At 49.7% G+C, this 20,416-nt stretch overlaps 1 protein-coding gene across 5 annotated transcripts; it reads right to left on the reverse strand.

The window, feature by feature from the left end:
- Nucleotides 1-5,373: 5,373 nt before the first annotated feature.
- KCNA2 (potassium voltage-gated channel subfamily A member 2) lies at nt 5,374-19,951 on the reverse strand. Of its 5 annotated transcripts, none has more exons than XM_035252440.3 (3): nt 19,827-19,951; nt 17,139-17,475; nt 5,374-16,693 (listed from the first exon to the last, which is right to left on the reverse strand). In XM_035252440.3, exon 3 carries the CDS (start codon nt 16,528-16,530, stop codon nt 15,031-15,033), a length of 1,500 nt encoding a protein of 499 aa, XP_035108331.1. In that variant the 5' UTR covers nt 16,531-16,693; nt 17,139-17,475; nt 19,827-19,951; the 3' UTR covers nt 5,374-15,030. The 5 variants fall into 5 exon arrangements, with proteins under 5 accessions (XP_035108331.1, XP_035108329.1, XP_035108330.1 ...); XM_035252438.3 differs by lacking the exon at nt 19,827-19,951 and adding an exon at nt 19,335-19,716; XM_035252439.3 differs by lacking the exon at nt 19,827-19,951 and adding an exon at nt 19,263-19,365.
- Between the last annotated feature and the right edge of the window lie 465 nt (nt 19,952-20,416).

Here is a 20,416-nt window from a genome sequence, read left to right on the forward strand (position 1 = left end):
TGGCTCCCAGAGCAGCTGGTAGCATGCCTCAGTTCAAGTCTGAAAACCTCAGAACCAGAAGAGCCAACAGTGCAGCCCCCAGTCTGAGGCCAAAGGTCTGAGAGCCCCTAGGAGGCCTCTGGTGCGAGTTCCGAATCCAAAAACCCAAGAATCTGGAGTCTGAAGGCAAGAGGAAACAAAGGCCTCTTACTCCAGGAGGGAGGGAGGAAGAGAGAGAGAGAGAGAGAGAGACAGAGAGAGAGATAGAGAGAGAGAGAGAGAAAGTGGGATGGGAAGAAAGGGGGAGGGAGAGCCAAGCATAACCCTTTCTTCTGCCCTCTTTGTCCTAGCTGAACAGCCAGCTCACGGGTTGCTGCTGCCCACACTGAGGTTGGGTCTTCCTCTCTCCGACCACTGACTCACATCAGTCTTTTCTGGAAACTGACAGACTCTCACAGACACACCCAGAAAAATTGCTCCACTAGCCATCCCTCAATCCAGTCAAGTTGACACATAATAGTAGCCATCACAGATGGCTTCGTGCTGTCTTGGAGCTGAGTCCTAGATTTGCTTCTCATTAGCTGTTTGAGGACGGGCAATTTCTTTGCCTCCCTGAGCCTCAATTTTCTTGTCTGCAAATTGAGATAATGACAATGATCTCATGGAGTTGTTGCAAGAGTTAGGTGAGATAATCCAGGCAAACTGCCCAGTGCAATGCCTGCACATGGTTGATGGTCCTTATCTCTTAGTTGAATTGGAATCATTTATTTGGTCAGTGTATTTACTGAATTCCTACTTTGTAGGAGGAATCTCTTACTTTTGATTTAGTAGCTTGTAAGGTTAAGAATGATGAAAGCAGGTCCTGGGACTTTGTATTTCTCTGACTGTGCTTGCATGTGCATATACGTGTGTGTGTGTGTGTGTCTTTCCCAAGGTAGGTCTATTTCCCCTTTACTATTTGAGGGAGGAGAAGGAGAACTCCATTCAGCCTCAGCCACCATCTGAAGCACCTCAGGTGTGAAGGGGTATTAGGAGCTGGTGGAGGGGTGTTGGGGAGGTGGGACAGAGTTGCTAAAAGGTCTGGTTCCACCTGGAGCAAGGATGCTGGGCACACCAAGGTCTAGATGGGTGGGTTGTGGAATGAGTTGGCAAGGTACCTGATAACTGCTTACCTTGGATACTTCGGTGACTAGGGGTTGAAGTGGAGCACTGGCTCTAGGAATAGGGTAGGGCTTGACTGGGGTCCACCAGAATTTGGGAGAGGGTTACTCACTTAACGCCTCTTGTGGGGAGGTTTACAAAAGTGGCTTTCTGCTTGGTCTGGCTTCTCCCATTGCAAGAAGAGTGAGACAGTTCTTCCCTGCGTTGGCGCCTTTCTCTATTCCACAGATCTCCGATGCCACTTCCCAGGGCTCAGCAAGATGGAGCTTAGAGCCAATCAATGCCATTTCCATCCTAGTTCACCTAGGCTAGGTGGACTATTTTGATGGTATCAAGTCTCCTTGGGGCAGATGAGGTTCTCTTGTTTCCCTTCTCTTAAGATATATCTATTTACCCTTAATCACCTGGGGGAAGAAGGCAATGATGATGGAAGGACTCATGTCTATTGATTGGAATACTTATAAAGACTATAGGCTTGAACCTCAAAAGGTGTGCCAGTTATTTAGCTTGGTGACCTTGAGCTACCTGTGCAACCTCTTTGAAGTTCAGTTTCTTAACTGATTATAGATAATAAAACCTACCATATCAGGCCATTGTTGCGTTGCTGTAAGTAGCCAAGACTGGGTAATTTGTATAGAAAAGAAGTTTAATTGGCTCACAGTTCTGTGGGCTGTACCAGAAGCATAACACCGGGATCTGTTTCCTGGGAGGCCTCAGGGAGCTTTTTCTCATGGTGCAAGGGCACAAGTACTTCACATGGCAGGAGCAGAGAGGGAGAGGGAGAGGGGGCGGGTGCTTCACACTTTTAAATGACCAGAATGTCTTGTGAACTCAAGAGTAAGAGCTCACGTATCACCAAGGGGATGACCTAAGCCATTAATGAGGGATCTGTCCTTATGACCTAAACACCTCCCACCAGGCCCCACCTCCAACACTGAGGATCACATTTCAACATGAGATTTGGGTGGGGACAAATAACCAAACAATATCACCCAGCTGATGGGACTGTTCTGATAACTAAATGAGATGAGGCATGTCATATGCTTTGCAGTGCTTCTGGCACAAAGTAAGCTCTTGGAACATGCACGGTACTTTGTATTTATACAGATATTAATGCCTTTGAAAATCTTCATGTTGACCCTGTAAGGTAGGCATTTTAATCTTAAGTTGAGAGAGGAAAACTGAAGTTTATAAATATTGACTCCCTTGTTAAGGTCACATGGATAATAGCCTATACCGCAGAGCCAGAGATGGAACCCAATTCCGACTTCAAGGCCCAGCCATTTCCTAAGTCTTACCCAGCATCGAGTCTTACCACTCTTAGAATTTGGGAAGTCTGTAGAAACTCTTTGGAGCTATAGTCCCTTGGAATTGAGGAGGGGTTTGGTCCTAGAGCTGATGTAGGGTTGGGCAGGCTCCGGAGGGCAACTTCTATGGGATGTGTGAAACAGGGCAAACCTTGACCACAGGCCATTTAACTCAGGTGACTCACAGCAGCTGCACCTGAGGGCCGGTCTGACCCCACAAGTTGGGATGAGAGGTCTCTTCTAGGGCCAGAGAAAGATACAGGGTGAGGAGTCCTAGAACAAGGCCATTTCTCTGCTTTTCCATGACATTGATATTTTGGGTACCATTGTGACTATGAGTCCTGGCTAGTGTTCAGGTTGAAATAGGTACAGGGTGGAAGAGCCTTGACTGTTTCTTCATAAGCCACTGATTTGTAAGTGTGTTGTTTACTGACCTAAGTGAGGGTGTGTGTGTCTGTGTGAGGGGGTGGCCTAAGAGAATAAAAGGAGAGGATAACCAGAGCTGATAGTCAGATTGAGAAACGCCCCAGGTGATGGATTAAAGAGATGCACAGCTGCCTCATTTGCATGCCATTTAAATAGCATTCGTTGTACTTCAAAACGTGTGGTTCTTCCCCTATTGCTGTGCTAAACCAGCCTGGGGATATTTCAGGTCTTGATTCCAGGGCCTGAGACTCAGGCACAGCTACTGCACATGAAACAGATTAACAGGAAGAGAAGTCTGGGGCAGGAGCCGGTCTAGCTCTGTGTTGCCACTAACTCAGGTGTGGATAAATTTCTGTCTTCTCTTGTTTGGAAAACCCACAAGAGCAGAATATCCTAAGCATCAAGTGCAAAAACATTTTTCTGAATAAATGAGTGTTTTTAAATAAATGAAAACAACTCTGGACAAACCGCTTTTCCTTCCTGAATATGGAGAAGATAAGGTGTCTACTTTTGACCAATAGTTTTAATTTTGGGGGCTGTGGACAGCTGTGGACATGTCACAGGAAAAATGACCACACCATTAATGTCATATATCATTTCAGGGGCTTTTTAGACCTATTTGGGGTCGATTCTTGAACCCCTTGGTCAAGGTTAGAAACCCTTGGGCCAAAAAAGGCTGAAAATCCTTCAACCTTCAGATTTCTGAGTATCCTACCCCACATGGATCTTTAGGACATGGGAATCCAAGAGAAAGGGCACACTCATATATTTTTACTGGCTCCCACTAGGTGCCAGGTTCTCATTTGATCTTCACAAGATAAGAAAGGAGTAATGATTTCTTTTACAGAAGTGAGGAAACTGAGGCTCAAAGAGAGTATGCCCCAGGGTTACAGAGCTGGTGAGTGACAGAGATGGGATTCAAATCCAAGCCTTGGCTCCAGAGCTGTTCTCTTTCCCCAGGGTTAATATTGTTTCTCAGTTGTGCCACTCAACTTTGCCCCTCTTGCCCACCACATTGGCCCCCTGGACTAGGTACTCCCCACTTGTCCCCCGCCCATCAAGTGCCCCTCTTAAGTGGGAGCTACTGGTTGGGGTGAGGCCAGGGTGGTCGAGTATGTACAGGGTAGGTGCCTCAGGCCAGGTGGGGAGGGTCTGGTGTGCATAAGTGGCATGGGTGGGCTGCACTTGAACTAGCTGAGCTCTCCTCCCCAAAGTGGAGAGAAGAATGGGGACCTTGATGTTGTAACTTCCACACATCCCTACTCCCTTTCCCTCCCTTTCCTCCTTGCTTTTACCTAACAAGAGCTAAGTTAACAATTTACCTAACAAGATCTAAACAGTCAGGGACTGTTTAAACAAAATTCTTCCCAGCTCCCATCTTCCCAGCATCCTAGGTTCTTGGAGGCAGGAATTCCTTGCTCAGCCCCAGCAGGAGGGACCAGGCCTGGGAGCCTGACTTGGTTTCTTATTCCTTTAGAGTAGGGAGCCCCACTCCGTTAGTCAGCCTGAGGTTGTTCTGCAGAGGTCTAGAGCCCCACATGGTGGGGGAAATGCCCAATATGAAGGCATCTGTAGCAGCAGCTGTCCCAAATGGTTCTTGTCTCTTTGCCACCCTCTCTCTTGTCACCTCAGTACCTGTACCCAGAAACACATCCTTCTGAAGGTGAGGTTAGGGTGGGGAGCTCAGCTGCTCTGGCTGCTCAGTTTTCTTCGGGGCAGAGCATGGTAGATTGTGAAGGGGTAAAACTAGAGATCTTTAATAAGAGAGCTGGGTGTTTGGAGTCTGGGGGTGGTCAGGGATGGGATGTGCCTGCTGGTGGCTGAGACACCGATTTACTTGTGGTCATACTCCACACCATGGCCTCTTTTGAGCCTTCTAAATTGTGGGAAGGTCAGGACTAGAATAGCCCTCAGAGGAAATCAGACAGATGTGCCTCAGCAGTGTGTGTGTGTGTGTGTGTGTGTGTGTGTGTTAGGATCTTCTCCAAGGAGGTGCTGCTGTGTCTCCATCTCAGGAGGCCCAGATAGACATTCTCCTCACTTGAGAGTTGGAAGCATGGTTGGTCCAGACCCCTGGGCCAGCAGTAATGGGCAGAGGTGGGGGTGGGTTTGAGGACAAGGTCTGCAAAAGTGGGTTCGGCTGCATTTAAATGATTTCCAGACTGAGTTTGGTCTTCAAACTGGGTACCCCACCCTCACATATCCTCCTGCTCCATAGAGGATACAGGAAGTGTTGATGTAATTGGGGAGATCTCAAATGCACCCACCGACCCTCCCATCCACATGCTCTGCCTCGTATGCATGGGGCTCCCAGTTAAGGGCAGGTGGGCACATGCCACAGTGATTTCCACTGCATCCAGGAGGACCCTCTCCTGTCCTTCCCTGGTCTCTCTGTGTGGCCCCTCATGGCCACAGAAATTAGACTGAGAGTAAGGAGAGCACACTTGCGTGTTATAGGGATGGTAATTCCAGCAGGCAAGAAAGAAGTGAAAACCATCAATGTCTGTCAAAAATTTTATTTTTTTCATATCACACAGAATGATGTTAAAATAAATCCTCAGTAATATATATTTATATACTTATTTACTTGTGTCAATATTTACAAAAGACTGTGGAGCTCTATGAATTCTATGTACACCCATGATCAGGTGGACAGGCAATGTTCATTGAGGCACATATGTACACATATATGTATAACCTATGTACAAATATCAGACCCTACTGACACAGGAACTCTCAGCTGCAGAAGTCCTGGGCGGGGCAGTGTTGGTGGGGCTGAAAGCTTCCAGAATATGTCAGCAAGAATGATACTATCAATACATCCTCTGCAATGTAGTTACAGCTGGTGTCTAAATTTTTGTGAAGCAAACAAATAGTTAAATGATTCCCAACTCCCTTGAGTCTTCCCCACAAGTCCTGCTCTGCCTTCAGTTCTCATTGGTCCCCAGCCTCTTATCACCATGGAGACCCCAGTTCCCTTTCGGCATCATCCTTACGAAGCTTTACCATCAGCCTTGGAGTTCCTTCTGCTATTGATCCCAAGGAGGCTTATTTATCTGCCTCTTTGAGTTTTCCACAATTATTAGAGACAGGACATGGGAGGGCAGCTGCAGAGTCATGCACAAGCAGCAAGGAAGCCAGGGCAAACCCTAACTGGAGTCTGTGCTGCGTGAGACTTAGTGAGCGGCGGCCATTTCCACTATATATATATATGTATATACGTGTGTGTGTATATATATATGCATACACAATGTAAAATCTCCAGAGACAGCCTATATAAGCACATAAGCACACAGGTCTGGAAAAGGAAATAGCATCCTCCACTCATGAGCTTTACAGCTATGTCCCTGATGAAAACTAGAGAATCTTCCTTGATTGCTGGCACCATTAATCTCAACTGTTCCCAGATTATCCTTAGTGGAGAGAGGGGTGCAGGGATGCAGAAAACCAGGAAGAGGCCAATTTGGCTGGGGTATTGTTTGCTCAGCAGGCTAGAGCTCCATCATGGGACTTTCCAGCTTCCTGGGGCCCTTCAAATGAAGGAACCATCCAAGCACGACAACAAAAGGAAACTGGGTCGCTGGATCCCACGTGAAGGCAGAACTGGGGCAAGCACGGAGCATGTTCAAACCCTCAGGAGCTGAGACTCACCCCCGCCAAAGCCAGCCAGCCCTCTCCTTCTTGCTTTTCTATCCCATTTCTTAGCCTGGAGCTGATGTGCTCCTTTCCAGCCCCAACTGGCAGGTCAAAGTCCTTGCCCTACACTTTATAGGCTAAAAGGGCAGTAATGTTAGCAGCTGACACGAAAACTGTTTGGTAGCAAAGTGCACCCCTGAATATTCTCTTCCTCCTAGCTCCTCCTAGCTTTCTCTAGCAGCCCAGAGTATTTATTCACTCATACAAACAAGGCATTTGGTGTCTAGAGAATCATTTTTCAAGGAGAAGCAGGGCTTAGAGGCCTCTCACAGAGACTCAGAAAGACACAGAACTGAGTCCTCTGGGTAGCTACCAAGGGTCCTAGCATACAGCCACATCTACACTGCCCTCAGTGGTCTAGACACTGCAGTAGCTGTCCACATTGTTACATAACCATGCCCTGTGCATCCATCAGTGGAATGATGCAGGGAGTCCTCAGCTGCAAACTCATCTGGAACATATTTGACTATTTTAGGAGTGCAGAGGAGCACAGAAAGTTATATCCATTTCCATGCTGAGGTTCATGTTAGAATGAAGTAGCCATCCAGAGAGGCCACCTCAACTGCCTCAGTTCACCAGCTAGTCATGCCAAGTCTGGGCTATGGGCTTCTGCTACCTGGTCACAACTGACAAAGCCAGACTGGAGGGCTTCTGTGGGTGTGGGGAGATGGCAGACACCCCTGTACCACCTCAATTGCTCCAGATACAGTGAACAATCCCTCCCACTCCTATCCAGGTAGGAAGCACACAGTCAAATGCAAGAGGTGAGGCTGAAAGAAACTGTCTCCCATGGATCTAACACACTGGCAGGCAAGAGGGAGAATGAAGGTAGGTTTCACCTTGCACCCAGCTGCTCCTTGAGTGATGTATACCGCTCACCCCCAAAGAGGCAACTGAATTTCAGCTGCTCTAATACCCAAACCCTCAACTTAGGTTTAGTCATAATAAAAAACAGAATGGATTTGTTAGTTCCATTGATTGTCACAAACCTCACCTCTGTGTGGCAGAGATGTGCTTTAGTTCTTCACTGGAATGTTACCTCAAACCTAGGGCACCACCAATGAGAAAGAGAACGCTAAATAGATCAATGCTTTGCTAGGTCTTCAAGCTTTCCACTCCCCTCCAGTACAAAGTTTGGAATGACCTTTCTGGTCCTCAGTGATGAGGTTACAGCCAACCAGGGCAGACAGTAGAAAGGCTAAAGCACCTAGCTGTTAGATCAGTCTTCCCTTTTATTCCTGAGTCAGGCAGCCACGTGGGAGGGAAAGGAAAGAGGTGATCCTGGGCCTGTTCTTTTTTTATGAAAGATCTGCCTTCTAGAGAGGTGCCTAAGCCGAAAAAAAAAAAAAAAAAAAAAAAAAAAAGTGTGGAACTGGAGAGGTGAAAATAATGCAAAGGAGGTCATTGAACAGATGCACGTAAATGTAGTTTATTCCTTGGATTGCCAAATTTATTCCACATGAGTAAAACTAAGGAGATTGGTCAATGTATAATTCTATACTTTAAAAAACAGTATACATATATACATATACTATATATATACACACACAGATATATGTATATATGGAAAACCTCTAATAACTCAGGACCAATTAACCAAACCCTTGATTGACAAGAATTATGTCTTTTTACTATACTTTCAGTAGAAAGATGCAAATGACAGCACAGGCTCTATCTGATGAGCCAGGATGTGCCCCAGTGGCCCATTTCCAGGTCTGTCTTGTAGCCAGCAGCCATTCAGCCTGTCTCTTTGGTCTTCTCCATCTATCTCCACTTCTGTACAATAAGCACTGAGGTTTAGAATGTTGACCCTGAACAATGCAAGATCTCCTGTTATCTTCAAACATTCTACTTATCTAAGGCAGGAAAGTTTATACTAACCTACTTAGGAAATATCTTTCTCAATAACAGAGGTTGAACCAGGCATGTTTTCCCATTCCCACTCAAATAAGCAGAATTGCAAAGCAACCAGGATGTTCCTGTCCCTGAGGTTTCCTATCAGTTAACTGAGGTTTTGCTGTACACATGTGTATAGAGCAAGGTAGATCAAAAAAGAATGGAATGGGACCCTGGGGCTGCTAGCCTTCCCTGATTGTCCATACTGAGCATTTAACCTCACAGGTGTTTTAGGAAAGGGGACTCTTCTGGAGCCCCTGGTTATGTGTGCAAATATTTGTGCAGCTGCACACTCTAGCGGGTGGTAGTCTTTATTTCACTGATGTCATGCCCCAACCACCCAAACTTATATCCCTGTAGACTTCGACTGAAACCAACAAGAACTTGCTTCCTTCTGCAGCTCTCATGGAGTCCCTTTGGTTGAGCAAGTCAGCTTATTCTGAAGGAGAGTTAGAGGGCAATTCCCATATCTGCCCGGACTACTGATCCCAAGTGCAAACCTCCAGGCCATATTCCCTCAGCATCCATCTCCCTGGGGAAGGGAGGAAGGGTAGCAAAAGGATCAAGTAATGGCTTTTAGTGCATGGAAATGATCTTCTGTAATGGCTCAGGATGCTTTATTCTTATATTGGGAAGCACTTTCCTGTAGGCTTCCATTACACCTGCCAGCCTGAGGGAAAGTCAACAAAATTGAGTGAGAAGGTCACTCAAACGTAGGATTTTTGTGCCTAGAGGTTGTAAGGATGCTGTGTGACAGCAGGCAGAAATGGGGAGGCAGACAGGGGACAGAGACACACATGGAGACAGAGAGGTGCAGAGACACACATGGAGACAGAGAGGTGCACACAGGAAAGAGAACAACAAAGCCCTCTCACGGGCCTTCCTTGTGCATACACTGCACCTCAGCATATGTCTCCATTCCAGAAGGAGGTCAGATCTCAGAGGACAGGAGTCACATAAACACGTGGGAAGAAGAGGGAACTACAGAGACTGTGAATGAGTGCCCAGAAGTCAAGGGCACTATCTGATAATCCAGGTACTATCTATCACTTTTCAGTCCTGAGAGCAAGATTTTGAAAGAGCTATTGCTAAAGAAAACAGTCACTATTTATTTTATTGCACTTTTCCTCTTTAAAAATATTCAAACACAAACTATGAGAGATGAAGCTGAGATTTGGTGGGAAGGGAAGCAGAAAGAAAAAGTAAACTAGGTTAGTTTGAGGAAGAGACCCTTCCTGTGTGTAGGGGAGCCCCTATCTCCATCTGTCCCTGCTGGCTGCTTTGATAGGGGAACAGGGTTGGTCTCAACAAGGGCCAAGTCTGAAGATATAGATGATAGTCACAATTGCTACCAAGACAGCTCCCAGCATCCCCCTCCCTGTGGATTGGCTCAAGTGGGCTGATGACGTTAATGAGGTTAAGGTCATGGGTTCAAACCTGGCAATGGATACCTTGCCAAGGCTGGGGGAACCTCCATTGTGTAACCAAGGAGCACCCTGGACATTACAGTCCTCGCAGACCAGGCAGCCATCACCAACATATAGGTTGTTATGACAATGGGCCCCAGGAAAGCCCTGGGGAGCCACGCTCAGCACCGTCATCCCCTCTCTTGACTAAACACGTCAAAGCACTGTGCTCCCCTGCCTGACATGGGGGTAGTGGTGCCACCTTCATATGCAATTTGCATACTGTTCTATAGTTTCCTTTGGGGAAAGTCAGCCTCTATGACTCTACCACTGTGGGCAGTGCTGAACCCCCAGCCTGAGGAACTCCAGAGGGTGTTAGCGTCTTTCAACATGGGTTGACACTGATAAAGTCCTCTTACAGTGAGAGATTCAGGAAGGACAGGTAGGACAAGCTAGTCCTGAGCCCTCCCTACACAGAGCAGCAACATGAACACCCAGGCTGGGGTCTCAGGCCATCATAGCTTCCATGGGAGCCCTGTCCATACTAGGCTAATGCCATCTAGAGGCACACTCCCAGGGGTCCTTTTTAGAAGACTAACCTCCTGGTGACTTGCCAACACCAGCCTCAGAAGCCCAGGTGAGAGGGACAGAGGCAAGCAGAGAAGAAGGAAGAGAGTGTGCCAAGCATCACTGAGGTTTCAGGAAGCACAGAGCCTTAATTATTTTCTTAAGTAAATGTTGGCTCCTGAAAAGTTTACTCTGAAATTTGACCAGCTCACCTACTCTCTCTTCCTGACAATTCCTCCACCCTTCTTGGGGCTCCTTCTTTTCAGCCTCCTGAAAACTCCAACTTTCAGAGGCACTTGATGAAGCCATCAGGAATGGTGTCTTGATTTGGAAACAAAAGTTTGCAGCCAAGCACAAGTTTGGGACCACATGTCCGTTCCCTGCTTTTGTTGCCTTCTCTGTAGAGACTGGGAGCTGGGAGCATCATTGGAAAGGAGGGTGAGACACAACGGGAATGGCTGCAGCAGCAGATCCTGATCTGAGGCCTGACTGCAACTCCTAACTTCCAATGTAGGTGAAGCCTTTGCTGAAATGCACTCAGCTCTCAGCTAGTCCTACGGAGACTGAGGGGAAGAACCAGCTCCAAGAGTAATCCAAAATGGTGGGTAATCTTAGAAAGTATTTAAATATGGCCTTAGAATATACGATAAAGTCAGGTCCTCTAAAAAGTGTTTGCTTGTTTAGCCTTAGGTGTATGTTCTTAATCACTTTTTACTTTAGCTGAACTGGGCTGCATAGTAATTGGATGGGAGGCAGGGCATCAGGGGAGCCCAACAAGAGGGAAGGAAGAGCATGCCTAGGCTTGAACACCCCCAGAGGGGAATCAGGAGTTGGCCCCTTTGGGCGTATGCCCAAGAGCAAGTGAAATGCCACAAGCAAGTAAAAGTGGCCTATTTTAAGAGACAGGTCTCTATAGGGTCTCAACTTCCTGACCTAGCCCCCTAAAAGCTGCAGAGGATGGAGGGGCAGTAAGATCTATGGGCTTAGAGAATGTTGGGGACATCTTCACCCTGGTCCTGGGCTCAAGATTCTGCAGTTTCTTGAGCCATTACTGCTTTTAAGAGAATAGGGCTGAATCTGGAGACCCCAGGTGATGGGAGTAGGGGAGCCTGGGCTATTGGGTTGTCTGTGTGGATTTGCTGGAAGGAAGGAAGGGTCATGGCAAGGAGGCCAATATTAGGCTGCCAGCTGCCCCAGATACTTCCACACTCTATAACCAGGTTTCTGGTGGGAGGAAGGTGAATTGGTAGAGACCCCATGCACTTCCCGGTCTTAGTCAGATATCTGCTTGATGTGGTGGCTCATCCTTCTGCTTGAAACCTCAGGAGTTACTTTTCAGGACTGAAATCTGGTGGTGAGAGAAAAGACTAGAGAAAGATTCCTTGAAGGATACTGAGGGATATAGACACAGGCCAGGGAGAGGTGACTAAATCTGATCTTTTGTTTGTGCCTGTTCATTCATAGCTCTGGGGGCAGGGCAATGGGTCTGAGTATATGTCTGTATTTTATCTATATTATGTGATGTTTCTGGGCATGTGTGCTATGTATTTTGTGTGCTGATTATACGTAAATGCATTGTGTTTATATACTGAGTTTGTGTGATTCATGTGTAGAAACAATGGTAAGGTATCCTTTGTGTATTTTACATGCATATGCATTGTGTCCTTGTAGTTTTTTTTTTATGTATTTTGCATCTAAGTTGCAGGCTGTATGTTTGTATGTGGTGTGTTTGTCTTTTGTCTATGTTATGTGTAAATTATGTATCTATGCAGAGTGTACACATTTTATAGACAGTTATAACCATATATCTTCTGTGTTTGCTTTTATGTTAACTTGGTCTGTCTGCATTTTGCACGTGTTGCATGTTTTATACTTGTGTGTGGCAACAGTGTATCTATTTTGTGGTGAATGTGCATGACTGTGTGTGAACATTTTAGAGTCCTGGGCCAAGAACACTGTGATAAGATATCTACCTCTGACCTAGGCCTCAGATATGGGCTGCTTTACCTTCTATTTTCCAAAGGTCTGTGTCCCTCCCAATGCCTTGGAAATTTCCAACTCATGCCTTGGAAATTCAGCACCACCTCCCATGAAGGAGAGGAAGAGAAGCACAGAGGCTTTGTGCTGGGCATGGGATATCCTGCAGATACTTGGGGATGTGGGTGACCAGGCACTAATGAGCACCCTGGGCCTAGCACCCTGAGCTGGTGCCCCATGCCCCAAGACAACTGTAGGTGCTAACTAGGCAGCAGTGAGGCCTGGGCCAGAGCCACTCCTACATAGCCCCTGCAATTCACTGCTCAGGAAATTTAAGCCACTCTGTCAAAAGACAAAGAAGCCAGTGTGGTGAGTAAAAAGCCCCCCAACCTGAAGCCATTCTGGGGTCAAGCTATTGTCTACCTTTGAGCTGTGCAGTGCTCATTTGCACTCTACCTGTTCTTGGGGGTGGGAAATGATTCTTTACGCCACTGGTTCATTTTAAAAAGCAGTTCTGGTCGCCAGTTCAATGGGAGGAGAGTTTGGGTCTGGAGATCAAAATGATGCCTTTGGATCATCCAGGGACTCCATCCCTTAGCTCTGGACCTCAAACATTTCCACATAGAGGAGGCTCCCTTTAAGTCCAGATCAGTGGAATGTGGTCCCAGGGAGTCTTACTCATTGGTGTCCTTGGTTTCAAAGCAGGGGATCCATTCTGGCTCTTTAGGGAAAGGTTTGTGAAAGTGTCAGATGCAGAGCCAAATGATAATAAGATCCAAGTGGCATGGGAAAAGGTGAGAATGGAGATGATGAAGAGGATAGACTCTAGAGAGGAGGCCTGGGGTGGGTCTGGCCCAGGACAGCTGGAACTGTGAGGGCCACAGGGCCCTTGTGCACTCAGTAAGACAAGCTTCAGCCATGGGAACTGAAGCTGCAGCACATGGAGGGCAGAAAGACAATTCTAACGTCTAAGAATCCATGGATACCAGAGTGTCTGAGGCAATGGCAGCAAACCCAGGCCCAGTGGGGTTACCAATGAGACAGATTAACCCGTTAGGCCTCTTAGACAGCCAACCCACCAAGCAGTGGATTTGCTCCTGAACCTGAACTCCAGAAAATGAATATATATATATATATATATATGTATGTGTGCGTATATATACATATACACACATATGTATGTATATGTATATATACACCCTAGTGCACATAGTCAAACACATGCATAAATTGCCCTGTGTCAAAAATATTGCATAAGCTTGTACAATGTTCAAATGCAATTTTTTTTTTTCTATCACTAGCTAGGTAGAGGAACGCATGAAAGAGAGATACTCGATATATATTTATATACACTGAATCCACAGACCTGCCTGTCGTCAGGACCAGATGCCCTGGCCCACTGGATAGTCATGCCCATGACTAGATTAATGCTAAGGTGCAGTCATGTGAGGTGTTCAGATGCTGCCTTCCCTGCTCGCTCTCCTGGCTTTGCAGAGGTCTGCATTCCCCTTTAGAAGAACAGGGATAGGTAGGCTGGGGGGACAGAAGTTTTAGTTCCATTCCAAATAGTCTCTGGTTTTTCCCCTGATGGAGGGATTTTTACCTTCCGATGGGAAAAAATCCCTAGTTCAAGACCATTCCAAGGCTATTAATACTCTAAATATTAATACTGTGTAGGCTACTAGGAAAATAGGTTATCTCCTGTTTTAAATATTGAGATTCATGCAAGAAACACCCATGCAGCTCTATCGCATCACTGGTAAATTTCACTGCAGTGTCAGTGTAGCTGGGCCACATCAGTAAGAAAGCAGATGTCTGCAAACTCTAGTAAGAAACCAGACCTATTTTTGTGACCCTGAAGCCTGCAAAAATGGTGAAATCAGAGGCTTAGAGGTCCGTTGGTTTGTTAGCTTCTCCCCACAGGCCTAAGGGAACAAATGTGAAACTTGACAACTCATATTCGGTCATACTAGCTGTCCCTCCCCCGGGCTTCCCTCACACTGACACTGCAGAGAAAAAGCAGAATGCAGCATTTTCCGTTATGAAACACAAGCCTCCGGAGCGTCTACTTAGCAACTGCAATTCACAAACCCCAGCCTGTGACACAGAAAGTAATTCCAACACACAGGACTGTGTGTTCTTTTCAATGAGAAAATGGGAATGACCTTTTGAATAAACACCAGATATTTGAAGCTAAGCCACGACTGTGTTCCTCTGTGAAAGGGCAGGTGGGCTCAGATGGGGTGGTGGGATGGCAGGGAGGGGACTGCATCTCCTGGATGTTGTGTGCATTTAGTTCGGAAGGAATGGTGGCACTGATACGGTGCACTGTGTATTGGATATGCGGTGGCCTCAATGTGTCTTTCTGAAATCCTAGCTTGATAGGTGACTCCCATCTTTGGAAACTCATAAGCCAGTGATGAGGATGTGCATGAAAGCCATGATAGATATTCTGTGTCCTAAATCAAAAGTCGAAAGGTCAAAAGTCACTTGCACGACTATTGCTTCCCATGCAGAACCAGATACACACTGTAGAACACACTGACTACAATGCAGGCTATTATGCAACATCTGCATGAGTTCCACTGAGCTGTGAGTACGGTAATAGGTTTCAATCAGACATCAGTTAGCATTTTGGTAATATTCACATAATTTGTGTTAGCCAAGGTACAGTTGGCCGTTTTCAAGTTTTCCTCTCTAAAGTCCTCATTACTGTTGTTTACCCCCTCCTGGATCTCCATGTAATCAGACTTACTAATGGTAGAGGCACTTCTACTTTTCTTTAGGTCAGGGGAGGATGGGATCTTTGGACAGCTTGTCACTTGCAAGTATTGGGCTTGCTCCTCTCCCTCTGTCTCCCGGTGGTAGAAGTAGTTGAAATTGGACACAATGACAGGGACCGGTAAGGCAATAGTTAACACACCTGCAATTGCACATAGGGAACCCACTATCTTCCCCCCAATGGTAGTCGGAACCATGTCTCCATAGCCTACAGTTGTCATGGAGACGACTGCCCACCAGAAGGCATCTGGGATGCTGGGGAACTGGGACTCTCGCTCATCGGCCTCTGCAAAGTAGACAGCACTAGAGAAAAGGATGACCCCTATGAAAAGGAAGAATATCAGGAGGCCCAATTCTCTCATGCTGGCTTTGAGGGTCTGACCTAGAATCTGGAGACCTTTGGAGTGTCTGGACAACTTGAAAATCCTAAAGACTCTTACCAACCGGATGACACGGAGAATGGCCAGTGACATGGCCTGCTGGCCTTGCTGAGCGTCCTCTGGCTTCTCAGCCAACTCTGTCCCCAGGGTGATGAAGTAGGGGATGATGGCCACAATGTCAATGATGTTCATGATGTTGGTGAAGAAGCCGGCTTTGCTGGGACAGGCAAAGAACCGCACCAAGAATTCAAAGGAGAACCAGATGATGCAGAGAGTCTCCACAATGAAGAAAGGGTCTGTGAAGGAAGTGGACTGCTGGTACCCGATGGTGCTGTTGGAATAGGTGTGGAAGGTCACCCCGCCACCATGCATGTCTTCATTCTCATCCCGGAAGATGGGCAATGTTTCCAGACAGAAGCTGACGATTGAGATCAGAATCACCATGACAGACACAATAGCTATAATCCTGGCAGGCCCTGAGCTCTCTGGGTATTCAAAGAGAAGCCACACTTGTCTCTGAAACTCATTTTCAGGCAGAGGACGCTCTTCCTCCTTGATGTAGCCTTCATCTTCCCGAAACATCTCCATCGCTTCTTCTCCCAGCTCATAAAACCGAATTTCTTCAGAGAATATATCTAAGGGCACATTCACAGGTCGCCTCAGTCGGCCCCCAGACTGGTAGTAGTACAAAATGGCATCAAAGCTAGGACGGTTCCGATCAAAAAAGTACTCATTTCGGAGGGGGTCAAAGTACCTCATTCGCTTCTTTGGGTCCCCTAAGAGGGTCTCTGGAAACTGGGCTAAGGTCTTTAGCTGGGTCTCAAACCGCAGCCCTGAGATGTTGATCACCACCCTCTCACAGCACTCGTGGTCTGCCTCTGGGTCATAGGTGTCCTGTGGGTGCCCAGGGAGGGCAGCAGCCTCATCTGCTGGGTCTCCGGTGGCCACTGTCATAATTGGGACTGAGAGAAGTGCCTCACGCTATGCCTTTCAGCTGCCTGGTGGCAGGGAGCTCAGGATGCTGCTACTGGCCCCAGGAAGCACAGGAGCATTGGCCTGGGCTCCTGCAGGAGAGCCCCGAGAGCTCTCTGAGAGCTGGAGAGACAGCCTCGCTTGGCTGAAAGACAGAGGCAGTTATTGACATGAGACTACTCAGCATTGGCAGCCTGACCTGGATTGCCACTTTTTGTCTCCCATCTCTCAGCCAAGAGTTCAGAAACATGATCACCACCACCACAACGACAAAGCAAAATTCACTTTCACCTTGTAACTTGTCTGGGGATCAGAGGGAAACAGGTAGCAATCTCTCAAGGAACCTCTGGAATTCCCTGCACTGGGGGAAGGTGGCTGGTACAGGCCCCCTTGTACCACACAGGCTTTGTGGAGCATAACCCCATGCTAATAGGTTAAAAGTGGACCCTCTTCCCGATGCTGCACTAATGTCTCAGATACTTATACCCAGGGAGGTATTCATGGTGGGGGATCTTGGGCCTGGGTCTTCCTCATTGGCCTCCACCCAATGATTCTACACAAGGCTGTTATTAAATGATAGATTGATTTACCTGACCAGACAGGAACCTGAAGCTCCCTTCCTTGCAGAGCTGATCAGAAGCTGCAGGAATGTTAGATGCACAAACAGGCAGCCCAACTCCCCATCACATCTTCTCACTTGAGCTAGAAATAATGGTGAGTCATTCTGGGCAGGAGGGCAGACTCTGGGTCCTGGAGGTGAGCTCTATGACTGGGCTGGGCTGGATGGGTGGTGAGGTGCCTGGCCAGGGGCATGCGGGACTCGGAAGACAGCCGAGCCTGGGTCTGGAGCCTTTGGAAGGAAGGAGGCAAGATGCAAAGCTCAGCAAAAGCTGGAGTCCTGGCTGTCCTCAGGAGGTGTGACGTTGCCTGGAAAAAAACAGCAGCAAGGTGGAACCAGGGCATTTGGGCAGCTGGTGCCAAGATTTAGGAGGGTCTGGGAGCTTCCCTTATAGAAGGTGGCAGGCCCCTATGCCCACCCTCCATTCTGATGCCAGGCCTGAGGACTATCCCTCAGCCTCCGTGCCTCTTCTGTGCAGGCTTCCCATCAGCTTGAAGCTCTTTCTCCCAGGGAGCAAGCCTCAGGTTTAGCTGGGCCTGCCTATTCCAGGGGCCTCCCTGGGTTGATCCAGGTCCCTAGTCCCCAGCTGCTCTCAGGAAGGACTCTGGAAGGAGCACCCCTACCCCCACATGTCAGGATACAGCATCTCCCAAGAGGAGGGCTTAGCTCACTGCAGCCTGTCTACAAGCTCTGACCTCAGCCGGTCCTGGAAAAGAATCTCCCCACCCTCCGGCACACACAGACTCCTTCAGGGCACATCTAGGGAGACACCCCACACAACAAAGTCACCACTGTACGGAAGCTGGATGAACTTACTCTCCCTCCAGGATCCCTGGGCCGCAGGCCTCTCTCTGAGCCGGGTGGCATTTGAGCTGGGCAGGCGCTCGACCACTGATTTCTCCCTCAAGAGAAAATCCCTCATGTCTCCTCAGCAGGGAGCACAGAACAAACGCTCAGCCTGCCTAGCTGCGAGGCGGTTTGGCAGCAGCGAGAGGGGGAGCCTGAAGGAAGCAGGCTTCCGGACTGGCCCCCTGCCGACCCAATCCCGCCGGCCCCAGGGCGGGGAGGGGTCTGGGCCCGTCTCCCCATCGCCCCGGGCCCCGGCCGGGATTCCGTCCGGCGCGCTCCCTGCTCGCCTCTGCGCCGAGGACCAGACCCTCCCGCTGGCCGCCGCCGCTAGCGCCACCTTAACCCCCTCCTGCCCGCGCGGTCGGCTCCCGCTGCGGGCCCGAGCGCAGCTCAGCTCTCATGCCCCCCGGGTCCAGCCGAGGGATCGCCGAGGCTCAGTCTCCACCCAAAAATCCCAGAGCCTGATCTCTGGGCGTGAGGAGTAGCCTGCGCCAGGCTGCTGCCCCCGATCTCAGCTTCCTCGTAAGCGCGGGGGCTTCGCGGCAGCCCACGGCCCCAGCGAGAGAGGGGAAAGCCCTTCTCTGCAGCAAAGCCGTTTGTTATTCTGTGCCGGAGAGGCGGATGCAGCCCGGCCGTCCCAAGTGGTTCGAGTCCTACCAACCCGCGCTATTTACCAGACACGGCTGTGCTGCCAGCTGCACTTCCCACCACCCACAGCTCCTCCCTGTCCCCTCCGCCCCGCGCCACGCACGCCCAAGAGGGTCCCGAGCCCATTCTGTGCACTCTTCTTGAGCAGGGTGCAAGTTCCCCTTGATCTCCCCGGTCCGGGACCTGCCGAGCAGACGGCAGTGGTCGGCAACGGCTCGCCCGCCCGGGACTCAGCCCGAGCCCGCTGCGTGCAGGCTGCGCCGCCGGGTGCCCCGCAGCCCCTCTGGGCGCCGCAGTCGGGCTGGGAACGCCGCGCAACGCCAGACACGGATTTACCCTTCCGGACGGACGCCGGGGCCTCCATGTTCCCGGGCTGTGGCCAGCGCCGGCAGAACCGGCAGCGGGCGGCGGCGGGGTGCGGGCGGCCAGCCGGGAGCCGGCTCTGCAGTCCCGCGGGCGGCGCGTACGGAGCGCCCGGCCGCCGCCCGCAGCCGCACCGCGCCACGCAGCGCCGCACCTGGCCCGACGGCGAACCCCAATTAAAGGGGCCGGCGGGGGCCGGGGACGAACTGCCCGCCGCCGCCACCAAGCTAGTCACCTCGTTGGGCCGCCGGGTCTCAGCTCCCGCCCTGCGAGGAAAACATTCTTTGGCAGAGCCGGGCTTACTAACCAGAAGCTCCGGGAGAGCTCAGCTGGGGGCTGCCGGGCCGGGAGATGGGGGAGGGCAGAAGTTGAGGAGCGCTGGTGAGAGGCTCCTGCCAATGTAATAAAGTAGGCGAGGAGGAGATCATCAATAGCAGCGATCCCAGGCCCACGGCGGGATTCGGCCCCGCGGGAGACGTGTTGCTATCACCGTGGTGCCGCCAGACAGGCTCTGCAGACCCCTTTCTTGCCCTTTCTCCCGCCGGCGCGACCCCTTCTCCAGATCGGCTTCCCACCCCACTGTTACCCAGCAAAGATTTGGCTTCGCAGGGAAACGCAGCAGGTGCGGTCCGCAGTGTGGCAGAAACTCTTGTGCTGTGTTCACCCTCACCGAGAGGAGCCGCAGGAACAGGCAGCACTGCAGGGCTGGCCCTCTCTACTCCCGGACTCCCTCCCCCAGGGCACCGGCGGGGAAGGCTGGGGGACACGCTGCTGCCCTTGGGAAGGGTCAGCTACTCACATAACGGGCCCTCTGCCAGAACTCGCAAAGCCGTCCGGCCCACCGAGCTCTGGACTTGGGAGTGCAGCTTACAGCTTCCTGGGGTGGGCAGACGAACATGCCCTTTGCTTTCCGGAAACGTGTGTGGGAAGCCCAGCCTGCCTTCTGCCTAGAAAGGGCATCCGAGAAGGTCCAGGGTGCTTTTGGGAGGCATAGGACAGCCTCAAGCCCCTGCTAGTTCTGTTGTCCAGGTCCCTGTCAGGGTCACCTAGACAGGTGTGCCAAAAAGTGGTGGTTCCTTGAGATCAGACTGGGGTAGACACGGAGCTCTGAATTCAGAGTGGCTCTAACACCAAATCCCCACTGGGCCCTTCCCTGGCTGGAAACCCTATTCTTTCTGCTTGTACCTCGTGGGGAGAGCCCCGGAGAGCCAGTGAGGCCGGACTCCAGGTTCTGGCATTTTATTGTGGTGGTGTGTGAGGTGTGGTTGAAGACTGGGAGCCTGTCCAGAGCTGCAGTGGGTGGTCTGGGAGGGCAGTGACCTCCATGAGCCTGAAGGATGACGGATGGCTATAGAGAAGGGCTGGTATGGTTTAAGAGCCCCTAACCTG

This window comes from Callithrix jacchus, chromosome 7 (assembly GCF_049354715.1).
Source record: "Callithrix jacchus isolate 240 chromosome 7, calJac240_pri, whole genome shotgun sequence".
NCBI classification, from domain to species: domain Eukaryota; kingdom Metazoa; phylum Chordata; class Mammalia; order Primates; family Cebidae; genus Callithrix; species Callithrix jacchus.